General features: G+C 36.2%; 1 protein-coding gene and 1 non-coding gene across 2 annotated transcripts in view; one reads left to right on the forward strand and one right to left on the reverse strand.

The window, feature by feature from the left end:
* LOC125655695 (uncharacterized) overlaps positions 1-18,813 on the forward strand; it is a 46,716-nt gene that overhangs the window by 10,468 nt on the left and 17,435 nt on the right. The window contains exons 5-11 of the mRNA XM_056143014.1: positions 1,767-1,892; positions 2,543-2,558; positions 8,231-8,289; positions 12,213-12,294; positions 13,148-13,209; positions 17,607-17,677; positions 18,333-18,405. Of these exons, the coding sequence (XP_055998989.1) occupies positions 1,767-1,892; positions 2,543-2,558; positions 8,231-8,289; positions 12,213-12,294; positions 13,148-13,209; positions 17,607-17,677; positions 18,333-18,405 (489 nt within the window). The remainder of the gene's footprint in view (positions 1-1,766; positions 1,893-2,542; positions 2,559-8,230; positions 8,290-12,212; positions 12,295-13,147; positions 13,210-17,606; positions 17,678-18,332; positions 18,406-18,813) is intronic.
* On the reverse strand, positions 8,021-8,092 carry Trnag-ucc (transfer RNA glycine (anticodon UCC)). Its single transcript has one exon. It is a non-coding gene; the product is annotated as a tRNA-Gly (tRNA).

Below are 18,813 nucleotides of genomic sequence, written 5' to 3' on the forward strand. Positions count from 1 at the left end.
AGAAGATTACTGATGTATACATTATCTATACTAGCGATATAAAATATTCTGGATTTCTCTCATTTAGAATTCCCACTGAGAAGAGTACTGATGTATACATTATCTATACTAGCGATATAAAATATTCTGGATTTCTTTCATTTAGAATTCCCACTGAGAAGATTACTGATGTATACATTATCTATACTAGCGATATAAAATATTCTGGATATCTCTCATTTAGAATTCCCACTGAGAAGATTACTGATGTATACATTATCTATACTAGCGATATAAAATATTCTGGATATCTCTCATTTAGAATTCCCACTGAGAAGATTACTGATGTATACATTATCTATACTAGCGATATAAAATATTCTGGATATCTCTCATTTAGAATTCCCACTGAGAAGATTACTGATGTATACATTATCTATACTAGCGATATAAAATATTCTGGATATCTCTCATTTAGAATTCCCACTGAGAAGATTTAAAGAAACAAAATGGGTGTTTTAACATATGTGTATATTATCTTTTCTAAATGTTGGCATAACAGAAATCGCAACGACTACTGAGCAGAGCAATACTAAACGAACTGATCCATTTACCAGTGTTTTGTTTTCTTCCACAATTGCAGAATTCATCATTTCTAACCAAACATATGGTTCAGAAAAACATCAACTACATTCTCATTTCATATTTTATACACAAAAAAATCTTTTAGATGGTATCAAACAAAGATAAGTACTTTGTTAACATTTATTTATGCAAAGTACAAATTTTTGAACTTCTCTCATGTTCAGTATTTTAATATTGATTTCGTTAACATTTTCTTTACATTCTTTTAGGGGTGTAGCGATATATCAATAAATATATATACAGGTCAGCTGTATCAATAGAACAGGTGCACAATACACAGTCAAGTTTAACAATGGGCAATTAAGTCATTAACTGTTTACTTGTCTATAAAACTGAGAGCTCATGTATACTAACAGTTAAGTGTACAGAACATTGTGACTGCTAAATGAACTATAAAATTGCTATTTGTAAACTCTGCTCAGTAGTCGTTTTTGGGTTTTTGTTTGTCAATATTCAAGTCGAACCACTATAAGAACATACTGGTTATTCCTTGAGAAGATGAAATCCCACTTTTGTCTCGTCCTTGTCACAACAAAATTTGAGGGGGGGGGGGTTTACTGTTTTTCTGTGTGAATACTCATGATTGTCTAGTATAATATAAAGGGTAAAACATCTAGAGTCTCGTTTGATCGTGCGTGTATTTTATACATGGATGTCGGGGTAGGAGTTCATTTATAATAGTATAAGTAGGAGTGTCTTTTGTGTTGTATTGTTTTAGATGTACAATTGTATTTTACGAGTGACTTGGTTTATATAAGGCCAATTTAAATATCATCCCCGCCCGGCCCTCAAAGAAGGACCCGTCCCAATTAATTATTTTTTTTCGCAAAAATTATGATTTCAAACAAACCTGCTTCCCAGTGACATGAGTGAATGGGAAGTCACACAATGTTGGTTTTATATCTTCTACCAAGGATTCTTTGAATGTTAACTTGATTAACACTTTGTGTGATGCTTTTTGTCATGAATTTTTTTTGGGGGGGGGGGGGGATAAAAATTAAAAAATAAAATCCTCCCACCCGCCCCATATTTTTGTGTTGCCCCGGAATGGCCCGGATGATAATCTACTAATTAAGTTGAATTGGTCTAATTGTTGATTTTTTTTATATCACAGATGTAAGCAACTTTTGTTTGTGTTGTAGTTGGAAGAGGACGAGTTAAGAGATGCCATTTTGTTAGTGTTTGCCAACAAGCAGGACCTGCCTAATGCCATGGCAGCCTCGGAGGTCACAGAAAAACTTGGACTTGGTGCATTAAGGGGACGAAAGGTACGAGCTTCAATATATCATGTATAGTCACATTTACATGTAAATATCATCCTGAATGAAAAATATTGTGGTACGTTTTGTTGTATTGAGGAAAATGTGAATTAATAATTACTAATACAAGTGTTATTGTTCATAGATACATGTACACAGAAGGTATTGTTAAATACAGTGCAGTTTATGATATGTATTTCCAAATTCAGATGCTGAATCATTGACGTAATGTATTTTTAATTATTTTTTTTTATTTTCAGTGGTATATTCAGAGTACGTGTGCCACACAAGGATCAGGATTATACGAAGGACTTGATTGGCTTTCAAATGAGCTTTCAAACCAATGAAAAACTGCGAGAGATTAGGAATTTCTTTATGGATTTGCATTTGATTGTTCAAACATTGGGCCATTAGTCATGAAGATTAGAACAAACTTGATAAGGACCATGTGAAAATTAATATTCACCGGACTTTGTTCAAAAATGACCAGGTCTCCTTATAGGAAAGACTACCAGTGCTTGTGTCATAGTCATAAAAATATCAATGTATTAATTAATCATTAAATTATGTGTGCATTGTTCATTATATGGAAATTGGATGTATTTTAAGTTGTGAATTTATGAATAGAGTATATTTATTCATTCCAGATGAGAATTTAGTATTTAAGACCAAAGTGTTAAATTGTCTTACAATTCGTAACAATCGTAATAATGTGTAAATTTCAGACTGATCTATGTTGTGTACGGTACATGTATCATGCACATGCATTTGGAGGTTTTAAACATCGGGTGTATACCATTATTTTTAGTGTGATTGCGTTTGGTTTATCAGTACTATATATTGCTGGGATGAGACTAAGAACACTACCCATTGTAGTGTTAACCATATACGTAGATATTCTATGATCCTTTTGCTGCTGCTAAAATCTCGAGAAGATTTATCAGCCCCAGAAGTACAATGTAAAATAGATGTATATTTATAAATTTAGCATCAGAACAGTAAATAGAAATCTTTTAATTAGTTGAATAAACTTTTAAGTTTGGCACGATATAAAAATTCTGAGGATCATGGAATTGAAATCATAATGATTGTCTTCCCAGGGATAAGAGTACTGCGAATATTTCTCTTTATGTTTTGTTGTGTGCATTGAGATGTGTTGAAAAATAAGGCATGCTTTCAACTTGAAACATTTAATAGCGAACACATTGTACAAACTGTGCAGGAAGTGATATTTTATCTTTTGTATACTGTTTTGTAGTGACTTCCAGAGGTCATTAAGCAGTAGTGAGCACTTTTAATAAGACACTGCACATCGGTGTGATGGCATTCTACGATATCACACGATGTGTCTCGATTTCATTGTTCTCTTTTTATGGTGTATGGGAAATTACATGTTATGTGCAATTATGTTATTCTAAGGTTAGTTTCCTATTTTCCAGCAGTTGCTGTCATTTTTAAAAATCGATGTTGTCTTAATGCATTAATGGTATCTTGCCCATGGCATTTTTTGCAAAATGTTTGTTTGTATAGAAATAAGAGAAAAAATTTACTATTCGGTTTCTGTGTAAAAATATTTATTTTCATATTCACTTTCTTGTTTCCCCCCACATTCTTTCTGTATAAAAACAAATAAAAATATGCTTGTTTGGCAAGCAAGGGCTAGAGAGTGAGAGAGGATTGCTATGGAAGCATGTGTCCTTTGTAATGATTATATGAATAAATTGTGATAAAATGAATCTTATTTCCTTTCTTGGCACACTGATTTTGACTACGGATAACTCTGTTTACCTGATCAAGGTATAGGGCTCACGGCGGGTGTGACTGGTTGACAGGGGATGCTTACTCCTCCTAGGCACCTGATCCCACCTCTGGTATATCCAGGGGTCCGTGTTTGCCCAACTCTCTATTTTGTATTCCTTATAGGAGCTATGAAATTGAGCACTGTCAAGCTGAGATTTACATGAAAGCTTCCTGACATAATGCAGATTCAAATTTGTTCAAATCATGGGCCCTGGGTGTTGGATGGGGCCACAATAGGGGATCATGCAAAGTTTTACATTATACAAATATATAGGAAAAATCTTTAAAATTCTTCTTCTCAAGAACCACTGAGCCAGAAAAGCTGATTTTTACATGAAAACTTTCTGACATAGTGCAGATTCAAGTTTGTTCAAATCATGGCCCCCGGGGGTGGGATGGGGCCACAATAGGGGATCAAAGTTTTACATACAAATATATAGGTAAAAACTTTAAAAATTTTCTCAAGAACCACTAAGCCAGAGAAGCTGAGATTTACATGAAAGCTTCCTTACATAATTCAGATTGAAGTTTGTTGAAATCATGGGCTTCGGGGGTGGGATGGGGCCACAATAGGGAATCAAAGTTTTACATACAAATATATAGGAAAAATCTTCTCAAGAACCACTGAGCCAGAAAAGCTGATTTTTACATGAAAACTTTCTGACATAGTGCAGATTCAAGTTTGTTCAAATCATGGCCCCCGGGGGTAGGATGGAGCCACAAGTGGGGGGGGGGGTCAAAGTTTTACATACAAATATAGGAAAAATCTTCTTCTCAAGAACCATTGGGCCAAAGAAGTTGACATTTACATGAAAGCTTTCTGACATAGTGTAGATTCAAGTTTACAAAGGGTAGTTTTGGCCATAATAGGGACTAAGGTTTTACATGCAAATATATATGGAAAGTCTTCAGATATGGGCCAAGGTGACTCAGGTTAGCAATGTGGCCCATGGGCCTCTTGTTTTGTTTTTTAGCTTGCATGAGCTAAAAGCCGGAGGTAGATTTTCTGATCACTTGTCCGTCTGTCTGTAAACTTTACACATTTTAGATCACCTGTCCGTCTGTCAGTAAACTTTACACATTTTAGATCACCTGACCTGTTGTTATTGGTCTGTGTTCATCATGTTAACAGTTGAACATTTTAATGGGGGGTGGGGGGGGGGGGGTGTTTACACGGTACCCTTCCAATTCTTTTCAAAGTTGATTTGATGCATCTTTGAAACTGAGGGGATGGGGCATTGATTTTAAATGTTGGGACTCCTGCACCTTGGGTAGGGCAAAAACTGTCAAATTTGACAAATTTTTAAGAATCTTCTCTACAACCATACGACTGTAAGGAAAACTAAATGCAATTATAGTCATGTAGAGAAGGAAGGTCTGTACCAAAATTGTAAATTTCATGATCCACGGGATAGAGGTTCTGACTTCAGGGCAGGGCCAAAGTCAGTATTTGATGTTTGTAAAACATTTTTAGATGACATCTTTAGTGCTATTGATATTAAATTGAAACTGAATGGGTATTTGGAAGGAATAGGAGCCATTTACCAATCTGTAAATTTCATTTTATCCCAGGGGCGCCGGGTTTTGGTACTAGGAGAGCCAAAATGGTCGAAGTGATTAAATTTGTCATTTGAAGGATTTCTTTACTTTTGATGATGCTGCAAACAAATTAAAAATATAATTAGGAAAAGCAGGAAGAGTGTACAAAAACTATGAATTTCGCAAGCGGAGGATTTTGCCTCCAGTGTGGCATTCTCTCACCAGAGGGCGCGTTACACAAGCTTCAGTACGAGAAGCGCACGGAACTCTGGATAGAGAATATCGTGTTTTAGATATATATGTCAAGTCTTTAATCAGTATGGATACTTTCGGGACATTTTGCTGCACATACTGCTGTTGAATATTAGAATGTGGTTGAATGAAGAAAAGAAAAAAATTATAGATTTGGTGCTAGTGGTACTTTAACTAAGGATCACCCAAGTGATCTCCTTTATTTTAGCAAACTAAATATGTACACAATCTATGATTTGAACATAAAAATCAAAGGACTAGAGTTACTACATCTTCATTAATTTGACAATTTCTTCTCAGATGAAAGCCTTAAACGTCAGTTTACATTGTACATCACTTTCATTTTTTAAATAATTTCTCGGCCTCTGTCTTCCATAACCTTTTGAATGTATATACATACATGTATTTTATCTAAATTAACGTCACGGCGTCATTACTATATGAAGTAATCGGATTGGAAAACGAGGAACAATAACGCTTTCATGATTTTGTGAAGATATATTGGGTATATCTGAGATGAACATGTGTAGACGTAGCTTTTGAAGATGCATCTTTTGAAACCCTCGGTCTGTCGTAATTTCTGTTGAAACGAGGGGGGTATTCATATTCGGCTTTTGCTATCCCCCTTGTAGGAAAGACCGAATACAAATAACCCCCTCGTTTCCACAGAATTTAGGTCGGTCGCACTTCTGTTACCTCAAAAGAATTGCAGGACCGACTACGGGTTTCCGACGATGTTAAAATTTCGTGTTTTCATAAATGTCATTTTTTCCATTACGGAGTTGAACTAGTGTTTCAATGTTAAATAAATTCGATCCAGCTCGTACATCCAATGGTTTTCATGTCTGTCATTCAAGTACGACAGAGTCTGGTTCTGTTGCTAAGTCGATCCATATGCATGTACTATCTATCTATCTATCTATTCATCTATCTATCTATCTATCATATACAAGGTTCTACCTCTAACTCCGCAGTGTGCCAGTTTCAGAAGGAGGCGGTGGTGGGGGGCAGGGGCACCTTGTCGAAGTCAAGGAGGTTATCTAAATATCAGTTTGGGTCCCCTGTTTCATATTTCTGGCTATCTGTCTAAGGCATGTTGTGCTCGTCGAAGTAGTCCATGACTGTATGTGCTGCGTTTTACATGTTCCTAGAGTTTACAGGCAATAGATGACGTATAGGACGATGATTTGCTGGTTGGTGCTTTTCTCCTATAAAAGTCCTATTTTGTATATCGGTACTAAGTTTTCTGATCGCCATTCATCTGCTATGGTTCCTTGGTGTAGTGAAAGCTGGATACCTATTCAAATGTGGTATTTGCTGCATTTCATTTACAAAAAAAATGAAAGATGGTACTTCATCTGGTCCCGTGGCCTTGAATGGTCAGTCCTTTTAGTAGTTTAGGGATGCATGCCTCTTTAATTTGCAGTAACATTGTCCCTGGATGGGCATGGGCCTAGTCCCCGAGTCAGGCAGGATTTGGACATTTTTCCTTTATGTATACTGACTGGAATTGTTGGTTTAAATTTCATATACAGGGGCGCATTCAGAAAGTTTTGAAATGGGGGGGGGGGGGGTCTACCATTAATTTCGGTTTTCAGGAGGAGGAGGAGGGGAGGTGTCCACCCTCAAAATACGCTTTTTAGCAAAATTTTTGGACGAAACGGGGGGAATCCAACCTATCCCCTCTGGATCCACCACTGATATAGAGATCTTTGGATCCACCACTGATATAGAGACCTTTGGATCCACCACTGATATAGAGACCTTTGGATCCACCACTGATATAGAGACCTTTGGATCCACCACTGATATAGAGACCGTGGAGCAAACCATCGTTGGATTTAATGGTGACATAATCTGAGATTAATCTTGTTCTGTGGGTTTTTCTGCAGGTCCTCGCTGACAATGTCTTCTATGTACATAACGCGGGCTGTATATGCTCGTCTGGATTTTCTCTGTAGTTAAGCTTTGATGGATTCATAGCGTTAAACATGGTCAAATGTCCCGTGGTTTCCCGCTTTGCTGTATCCAGTCATATGGACCACTTCGACTTGGATGTGTGTGTGTTTGTATATATAATATATATGTTTTCTGTTAACGTGATTCGTGTCTTCAAGCATAACTCCAATCTCTCACCAGAGGGCGTATTACGCTGCGCTACTCTGGATAGAGATTGGCATAACTCATGAATATTTTCAACTTTCAAATTGCAAAATAGTTATAACAAATACGCTGTACTTAGCGAGTCTTTTGTTAAATCGCTCTCAGATTGTCAAATTTGAAGTGAATTTGAAAAGGAATGTAGAAACTAGAACGATTTTCAAAATATGATTTTATATGAAAAATATATAGATTCCTACAGTATGTAAAAGTGAAGAAAATCGTGGCAAAGGGCTATTTTTACTTTACCTGAGGGACGAACCCTAAATTTATGTCACTCTCCCCCTTTAGAAACTTTGGGAATAATTAAATAATAAAAATGTCCTGGATTGGGATTAAGACCAAACTGTCCTTTTGGGAATAATTAAATATTTGAAAAAAAACGGTGCGTCGGCCGGGAATTGAACCCGGATCGACTGCTTGGAAGGCAACCATGCTGACCATTACACCACCGACGCTTGATAGTTAGTAGGATTATCATTCTATAAAACATTGAGAAACACTTCCTTCAAAGCGTCTACATGAATTAGATGCACATATGGCGGGAAATATACATTGTAAACAATTTTATTATGCTAGGCTTTAGAAAATGCTAGCCTTTAGAACATCCCAATCTATACATAGTCCAAATGATTGGACTAGCCCTGAATTGAAGGTTTGTAATCAATCATGTCTTTCACATCTTACAGATCATAATCCAGGACATTTTGGTCAATCTGTTTAGTTAACTTTTCGTCGAAAATCCGCCTAGATCTTTACAAGTGACTGACGTCGTGAGGATTTCACACTCAATGGAGTCGGCAGTCTTGTCATGTAAACAACCATTTATAGGAGTCGGTAGTTTTATCCACAGGTGCTTGGGTCATTATATATGAATACACATCTAACCTTATACATACTATTTACATATGATGTGTATAATATATTATGACCCAAGCATCTGTAGTTTTATCTGTCAAGGTCTACTATGTAAACAACAGCTACTGGGCTTCGTGAGCGCTCGCTACACTCAGTGGTTTATGTGGTGGACATTTACAGATAAAACTGCCGATTAAATTCCTACATGACAATATGTGCCTTGATTTCAAGTTTTCAGTGAGGCCAACGATAAAAATTGTTGAGTTTCCGCTAACGTTCCAGAAAAAAATAGGGTAGGTAGGTAGGAAATAAATTTAATTTTTTTTTTAATTTTATTTTTTCAAAGTATGCAAAAACATTGTAAACTCTTAACAAGTGTAGTATAGGAAGGAGGAGAAAATCTTTGGTTGTACCGGGAATCGAACCCGGGACCCCTGCATTACTAGGCAGGTGCTCTAACCACTGAGCTATCCAGTCCGTATAGCCCTAATTACTACATTCCTCCCTCCTTAAGATCAATTATAATTTTATAATTGTCTTTCAATATCAACCCAGGTTCTTTTCGCCCCTGACAGGCCAACCTGCACCACCAGGGGTGGTCAACGGCACCAAATGTAGTATGGGAAGGAGAAAATCTTTGGCTGGACCCCTGCATTCCTAGTCAGGTGCTCTAACCACTGAGCTATCCAGGCCGATATCCACGGTCCGTATAGCTCCAATTACTGCACAAGTTAAATGTTCTATTGAATGTAAAACTTATACGGTACCAATTTTGATGCACCAGATGCGCATTTCGACAAATAATGACTCTTCAGTGATGCTCAACCGAAATGTTTGAAATCCGAAATAACTATGAAGTTTTAGAGCTAAATATAGCCAAAAACAGCGTGCCAAAAAAGTGGAGCCAAATTCGTCCAAGGATAAGAGCTATGCATGAGGGAGATAATCCTTAATTTTGAAATGAATTTCAAAATTTTATAACAGCAATTAAGGTAGTACTCTACATCGTCATAATGGCTGACTTCCTTTAAAAACATGGATGACAAAATCGATATCAGCAATATTTGACTTTTCCTTTTCCATTTAAATACCTAGCCGAGTAGCTCAGTAGGTTAGAATACCGACTGCTGAACTGTAGGTCGCAGGTTCGAGTCCAGCAGGGGTTTTAAATTTTTTTCAGATTACCTTCTACTAAAACTGTATTTTTTGACAAAATAAAGTAAATTTGAAAATTTTCAAATTCAAAATATTTTTGTACATATTCTACACTTTTCATCTACATCAAATTTCTCTGGTGTAGCATACCTCCTTAAATATACATCCGTATTTTCAAGCTAGTAACGAAGTACTTAGCTACTGGGCTGTAGAGACCCTCGGGGACTAACAGTCCACCAGCAGAGGCCTCGACCCAGGGGTCATAATGTAAAACTTATACGGTACCAATTTTGATGCACCAGATGCGCATTTCGACAAATAATGTCTCTTCAGTGATGCTCAACCGAAATGTTATACTTTCAAAATAAAATTTTGCTTAAATTGCATTACAAGTAAACTTTCAATCATAACATTTCACCCGTTATTGGCTGAGGATTATTTCCAGATGTTTTATAAGAAACTATATTTTTCAATGAAACATCTCTAGCATAAAACACAAAAGTTAACTCCTCTATGCCACTATGCTCTACAAGTACCAGATATATTGTTTCTACATTTAGATTGGTTGTCATAGGTCAGGAATACTTCTATTGGATATGTTTGACAAGAAAATAATGTGATGGTTTTGAAAAAATATATTAAATCATCACCAAAATATCAACATCATTAACATATTTTAAGTTTATTAATACATTTCTGAATGTATTTTCACTATCTAAATGGAACAAGGGTAGGAAGACAGTCTGGGCAGATCCCACTTATCCTAATGGGATCCAACTCTCTTCCAGCTAAAACTTTTTACCGGACATAAATTTTTATTTTAAAAACAATCTGCACATCTTTTTTTCCTCTCGGCTCTCACCAGCCATCAACAACTTGGATGCGCTCACTCCTTTATTTGCGGCCTTTTTCATAGTGATTTCAGTTAGAACTGCAGCAGAAACCAAGGATGTGCATACAAATTTGACAGACTGGACATTCATGTCTGTCACTCTGCATTATGACCTCCATATAAAACTAGGGTCCCCGTGTATACACAGTAATGCCCGCTGAAACGATAGCATAAGACAGTGCATGGCTATAAATAGCCACCGTCTAAAAACAACATAGGAGTTGGCAATTTTAACGAAAGAAAGTCTTCTATGAAAACATGACACTTGGCAGAGTCTCTCGACCGTCTGTTAACTTCAATTGTTAAATCACCGTTGCGTGAGCACGCATGGAGGTACTAGCCACTAGGTCATGCTGTTAGTTAGAAACATTATCAATGTTGTTTAAACGCTTGACCCAATACCATGCAGTTTTGTATATCATTAAAGCGTTTGAATGACTTCATCTCAATGTCTAACTAAAACGAAAACCAAGAACCGGGAATATATTTTTTCCGGGAAAATGATGATTTTTTTTTTAAATATCGAAAAAAAATTCTAGGGTCGGGGCTATAATTTAGGGTCGGTCGGGTTAGCGGAAACACAACACATTTTATCAGTGGCCTGACCTAGCTAGCTATAGGCCTGATATCGTCGAGGCTGGATTGGACTGACGCCTCTTCCGAATCTCAGACCAGTGTTGCACAAGGTGATTCGGGAAATCTTGCCAGCACTCGAAGAGGTGTCGGTCCGAATATCCAGCCTCGAGGCTTGACGAATCTCGCTGAGATTACTATAGGCCTAACGCTGAAAATAAAATGTGCAGAAAGATAAGCATACAGTACGGCCAACGGTCATAAAAGTAGTACAACTACATAATTGTGGCAATGTGCGATTAAAATTGACACGGGTAAGAATAGTCTGTCGTCGAATCTACGCAATCTACATGTATGGCCAAATAGTTTCTAGCGCAGACCTTCACAGTTACACTTCGCAAAACTAATTTTGTTAATATTTGCACATACTGTGTATTATATTGACTATGCATTAGAAGAGTATGACCTTATATTTGGTCTACTTATCCATCTGTCTGTCAACACCTGTCCCCTCCCCCCCCCCCCCCCCCCCCCTTTCTTTCTGCACTGTGAGGGCTCAAAGAACGTTCTCACACAATCAGGATTGAAAGGGCCATAACATAAGCTGAATAAAAACTACTCCTTCGTGTACACACTGACCCTGACTTGAAAGCTTTTAGGGAGTCAGTGTTGACTAGGTGTTGAAGAAGGGAGTTTCAGATTGAAACCCTTACAGGAAAGATGGAATCCTTGTAGCATCTTGTGTTGCATGCTGGCTGAATAAATCTTTGTTTATGGTACGCTGTTAGTAGTATAGTCTGTAGAGGGTCAGATGATGTGTCTCATCCGGTTATTGACCACATCATGGACAATTGGTGGCACTGGCACGGAGCCTGCGAGTCCTGAGACTGGCTGATGTGTTATAGCTGTGACATTGCCCTCCCTTTTGTACTAACCCATGTTGACCGCATTAAATGCGGTACAGGTTCCCAATGATTAAAGAAAGAAGCCATTGGTTTTTCAAAGTCATAGGTCAAGATCAAACGTACACATATTGGGTGATTTTGTAGGTACAAAACAAGATAGAAACAGTACTAATCAAATTCACATTTTCTTTGCAGGAAATAGATAGCCTACTACGATGCCCGATTTGTTACGACTTCATGCACACTGCCATGATTCTACCAGATTGTTCACATACATGTAAGGGGTAACGTGTACGTGTGGTTTTAAAGTGACATTTTATTTATCATATGTATCCTATCAAGGACTAGTGATAAATGTAACCAGTGATTTTTTAAGGCCCATTTTGGGTCAGAATTTCGGCCCTTTCCCCTCCTAAAAATTGCCATTTTCTTCCCAATTGAACTTGCATTTTTCCCAATAATAAAACTATGAAAGGAAAATGTATATGAAAAAAATAAACATTCGATATGAATTATATATAAGACTTAACAAAGAGTTATGGGAATGATGATTTGGATAGAATAGTTGAAAATTTTAGAAGGTTAAAGAAAATTAGATGAGTAAAATAAAAATTATATAATGTTTGATATGATTTTAAAACTTATTTACGATAAAATTGATTTTTGCCAATTTGACTGAAATGTCGACAATTTTTCCCAATTCAAAAGCCACAGGACCTTGTAAAAAATGTAGAAAAATCACTGGCAATGTTGTGTATTGTCATTATGCTGTTACACATGCTAGTTTCAGGCTTGTTGAAGGATGACTACTCTGTCTTTGAGTATCGATATGTTTGCCTCCTATTTTCATATCAGATTTTATACGGCTAAGAAGCAAATTTAACACATATTGCAAGTTTCTTCAGATGACTTCGAAAAGACAATACTGTGTACAGTAAAATGAAAGTTTCTCTACACAGTACTGTTAGCTTTCATCTTTTTTTAACTTGGAGATCTGTGTACTGTCTCATGTATTGAGTTGAAAATTATCTTCTAGAGGTCCAAAAATTTCTGTAATTATGAATCTTGTAGTTTATCATTTGGGGCCAGTATACAGGGGTTTAATATGAGAACTGTTTTCTTTCTTACAGTCTGCTCGTTTTGCATCAGACACCATTTATCCCACACCAACAAATGTCCAGTCTGTAATAACGTAAGTACAAAGATGTGTAATACAGTATAGACTATAGTCAGAGAAATTTTATGCATGGCAGAAGAATGTAAATTTTTCAATCTCTATTCATTTGTGCATATTAATATTTAGGGCTGTTCCATTAAAACATATGAGGTACCCGGGGAAGGCACTTTAAAATTTGGGTAACCACCCATAGAAGCATAAAAATGTAATGAGGGACCACTCACAGAAGCAATTTTGGATAGTGCGGCACCACCCATAGAAGTGAAATAAATGTGAAATACACTTTTTCTTTAAATTCAATATGTATGAATGACTATTTATAACCCCTGAATAGAGGTCTATTTTCAGATGTTCCCAAGCATGATAGTAAAGAGAAGAGTATCTTGAGTGTCATCACCATTCAAATAACTGGCCATCAATGAAGCTTGATCATAGAACCATCAATTTATTTTATCAAGACTGTCTTTCTTAAACACGATGAACTAAATCAATTTTATAAGTCTACCTGTTCATAAAAAGCCTAGTATTGTAAATGTTCAAAAACAACTATTCGGCCACAGTTTTTTAATTTATTGGTTTACGGATTTTAAAAATAAAATTTAGGGTCGGTCGGGAGAAAAAAAAATAAAAATAAGATAAACAATTTTAATATCTATCGTTTCATTTTCAATAAATCATTAACATTATTTCGTGAGTACAAATAAACAAAACATGTCTCTTAAAAATATTAGACAAAAAATTCTTTAGAGTGACTAGTACATTAATATGAATTTTGGAAAAAAAATGCAATTTCAAATTCAGTGTATAACTATATACATGTATCTATGTTACACTTTGGTAGAACATAAGCCGAGAATGTGTAAGGTCATATCTCTTTGATGTATCCAGTATTTATATAATGTTGTTCAGTAATTTTGCTGTATTATGCTCAATAAAGATTTTACATTAACAAATTGTAAACATAAAGAAAAAAAATTAATATAAGCACTAAATTACAATCGTATGTAGTAATTCCACTTTTAGTTTCAGAATGTTTATACCCCCATGAAATAATTTTAACCCCATTTTGCCCACATAGACATGCCCATGGAATTATCTACCATCTTTTTGAAAGAAAAGTTTCTTGTTTTTCATTTTTATTTGATACTCAAATTCTTTCCACCACAAGGTATACTAATTTACGAGAAATATGCATACCTTTCTGAGTTTTATCTGGTCATATTTTTTACAGGCGTTCATCATAATATCAAAAGCAGGGTTCGAAATTACCTCATGTCCGTAAGTCCAAGACTAGTAAAAAAACGTGTCGGACTAGTAAACTCTCTATAGCACTAGTCCGTACGGACTAGTGAAAATCCGGAAATCAATCTTGAATTTGTTAAGATTTAAGATTTTAGCAAGATTTGTCTGAGTCTCTCAGATGTTTGAACTTATGGTTGATTACCTGCATGGTTAAGCGTTTGTGTGACTATGACATCCTGATCTTCCGAACACATGGAATGCGTTCGAAACCGCCGTTCTTCGAACGAGCATGAATTCCTGCCGATTCCGGACATTGAGTAAGAATCACGAGAACGGGTTCGAGGTGCAAGAACTGCAAGTAGTGTGGTCTAAGAACATGCACGTTTGTGCGGACATGTTCTCGTCATTCGCGACTCTAACACAGGAGTTTATAACACAGTAGCTTATGGCTTGGTCAATCAAGTGAATTTTATTGACTTTATTGATAAAATTTCGAACTCCTGTGACTTTAAGAACTGAGCACGAAAACAACGGGAACGTCGATATCGAACGCACTTATGTACGTTTATAAAAGGATTAACTCGGAGGTTACTGTATGCTTCTGAAGATCTTGAATGCAAAATAAAGTATGGTGGTCTTTTTCTTCTGTAGGTGTCCGGAACTGAATTGCTTGCAAATGTGATGTGTTTGGTTTCATTAAATACTATTGAATAAAATGAAGATCATTTAATGATATACTGGACGGACTAGTGAAATGCTTTGCGGACTAGTGAACATCAATAGTCACTAGTCCGTACGGACTAGTGCTTGGAAAAGTTAATTTCGAACCCTGAAAAGCATCTAACAATTTCTCACACTGTTAACTATTCCCTGTTAAGATTTTTGATGGCAGAGATGCACGTACATGTATTCAAATACATTTATTATGACAGTCACTAGTTAGAATAATCTAAATGTGTCTCGGTACAGGTCCTCACCACACTCAAACCGGGTCCGTAGGACATTATCACTTTAACGATAGAACATCCAATCTAGTAAAGTCGCGAACAACTGTACCTTCCTCTCATCTTTAAACACCCAAATAGCACTGCATTTTGTGTTATGTTAGCAGCAAGAATACCGCCAATTGTATGAGAAATATTTATTTCTATCAATTCCTTTTTTTTTCGTGATGAAATGTCATCTCAGCATCTGTTTCGTCGCCAAGAATGATATAGGTATCGTTACTGTCATCGTGCTTGGCCATATCTGTTTACATGGTTTTTAAAAATACAGAATGAAGATATTTCACAAAACGAATAGTGATTACCAAATACAATTCAATACGTTTGCGTTTCACGATTTTCTATTCGTAAAATTGAAAATGCATTTTATTTTTATTTTCGATTTGACATGTTGGGTAGAATCGGCAGAATAATTAAAAAAAAAAAAACGTTTCAATGGACTACGAGCACGTTTCATTTTCCATTTTGAACAAGGGAGATAATCCTAATTTCCGGTCGCTATAATTTTAGAGTCAAACCAGAAACGATAACCGGATCGCAGAGCCTCATCGACCGAGATAAAATGAAGACAGAAAACGGCATTTGTTTCACATTCTACTTTCAACCATTCCCTTCTCTTGTTGCATTCCTCTCAGTTTCGGTAAAAAAAATAAAGATTTTATCAAAACAACCACCCACAGATGCAGTTTTCTGGCAGTAGGTACCCACCATAGATGCAATTTTCTACCAATGACAAGCACCCATAGATTTTTTTTTAATTGCCGTCCCCGGGTACCTCATATGTTTTAATGGAACAGCCCTTATTTCTCTCTGCTAATAATGAATATGTTTTTCTTGGTGAACAATACGATTTGTATCATTGGTGTGGTGTTCTTCCTTTGATGATCACTGTGTTTTTATTTTTGATACACCATGACTTGTTGTGCTCTAACAACCATACTCTATCAAGATAGAGCATGCCAGGGTGAATCGACAATCTCAATGACATTTGACCTTACATTGGAGGAGAAACAATATAAACAAACAAGTCAATTTTATTATCAATAAAACAAACTCAAATAAACGAATTGTGTATTCCGAGCTGTCTTCTTACTTTCAACACAAATCGTTACATCCAGTAATTCATCTCGGTCAAAAGTGGGACATTGTCCCGTGCGGCACGCCACTTGTTGAACGTTTCAATTGCCCATTTAGTATTTTTACGAGTGTTAAGATTTTTGTGAGTCTATCAAACGCTGAATGTCATCATCGGACACCGGTTCAAATCGTTCATTTTTCATCACGACCTCAGGACTGGAGAAATTTGGCGCACTCAAATCAGTCTCCATCATGTCCAAAACATTTCCTATATCGAAATCCATGAGGTTCATTTTTAAGTCCCGGTAGATCGAGCGTCATACTTTGCAACGAATCTTCAACATGCATCTGATTTTCTATATACTGATTCTGTAAACTGTGAGAGCAAAAAATCCACGCCATATTCTATGGTGGTTATTGCTTAAAAACTGACAAGCGTTTTATTCGACCGTATCAGATAAACATGTGATTTCGATAATGAGTTTTGATTGGTCTAAATTTTGGTCACGCAGTTCCTTGTTAGAGTACAGTTATATAATTAAGGATGATGCAATAATTTCTGAGCGCAATGATACAAAACATTTAGAGTAACCTTGAACTCGTGCATCTTCTGATACCAGTCTCGGGGGCTCCGCCCCCTCGACTGGTATCGGAAGATACACTCGTTCAAGGATACTCTAAATATTACATACAGTATAGTTTTGCGTTTTTATGCCTTTAAGTTTTATTTGAAACAAAATGTAGGATTCACCCTGCCTGTCTGTCCGTCTATATGCAGTCTGTCCATGTATGGACCAGAACATTGTGACAAAGTAACTTTAGATACTCTTACTTGACACAAATATTGATTACAACTTGAGGATGTGACCCTGAAAATTTAAACAGGTCAAGATCACCTGGACGAAAATTCCATTTCTTTGTGACATGACTTGCATCAAAGCAACATTAAATGCTCAACTCAAGCTCCTATGAATGTGTATTTAGATTCATGACTCAGTTTTGGACATGTTGGATGAGGTGTGTAGGGGGTATATGTCCTGTAAGGACAGATATTTTGTGATGTTTACGTTCTGATGTTTACATTTTCAGTCGGCTTGTGAAAACAATCTAAGAAACAACAGACTGGTGGACGACTTGATTGTGGAGTTTAAATCCGTCAGGTACACGTACATATATATTATTACTACAGTAACTTGATCCGATGAGTCGGATCACGTCGAGTTGACAGTCGCGGTTCATCAGATCACACGAGGCGTGAAGTGGCAAGTTTGATCTCATGATCCCCGCCTGACAGCGAGACATGATCCAACTCTTCAGGTCAAGTTACTGTAGTAACGATAAATTTATTATATACCTCTTCAGCATTTAAATCCACATTTATAAGAGAATAAATGTAATCCAAATTATCAAAATCAAATACATACAGTGAAATATTTTGTGTACGCAGTTTTGTTTGTGACGTGGTCAACATTTTCCACAAAAAACGTTGTGTTGATGCATTGTGACGTCATCAGTTTCAGAGGATACTGATACGGAATCAGAAAACCACAGTGTGGTGATCCGGAAAACCGGATCACACGCTGTGAAATCCACAGTATCTAAAAACGAAAGATTGATAGATATATAGGTATAAGTGATTATGAACAGTAACAAGCATCAATATAAATAAATCATTGCCAAAATGTTTAATGTTTGATATTTTGCATCATTCTGAATAGTTTTCAAGTGAGTGTTATCTATTTTCTCTTTAAATTTAAGATGAGGAATATGGTGTCTCTTGATTCTAGTTCTCCTTTCTCTCTGAAATTGATCTAGGTCTCATTTAATGGAGATAACACAGGGGCTCGCAACTGAAAGAAAAGGTGGGAGTGGCAGACATGTGAACAAGGTACTACTAGATTTACATGTAATTAAATCATCTGTCATCTTTTATACACGTATCATATGTCATCTTTTATATATATATATATATACTTGCATGTTGATTTATATGCTTACAATGTTGAGGAGGGGGGAGTAGTGGTTGTAAACTATATGTGTTGTCTGTTGCTCTTTGAAATATTTAACTTCAATATATGCAGGTTTTGAGATGTATTTGAGTTATTTCCCTTTAGAGAACTTGTGTACAGTGAACATATACAGTATTAAAGCAGTAAGGCACGAAACAATCTACAAATATAATGAATTCAACTAACAAACGTCCAACCGCGCACAAAGTTTTAACGTGAAAATGATTTTACTAAATAAAATTATTTTAGTTAAATTGATATATAAAATAGTTTTAAATTAAAATAAA

Source organism: Ostrea edulis, chromosome 7 (assembly GCF_947568905.1).
Source record: "Ostrea edulis chromosome 7, xbOstEdul1.1, whole genome shotgun sequence".
Taxonomy (NCBI): Eukaryota; Metazoa; Mollusca; class Bivalvia; order Ostreida; family Ostreidae; genus Ostrea; species Ostrea edulis.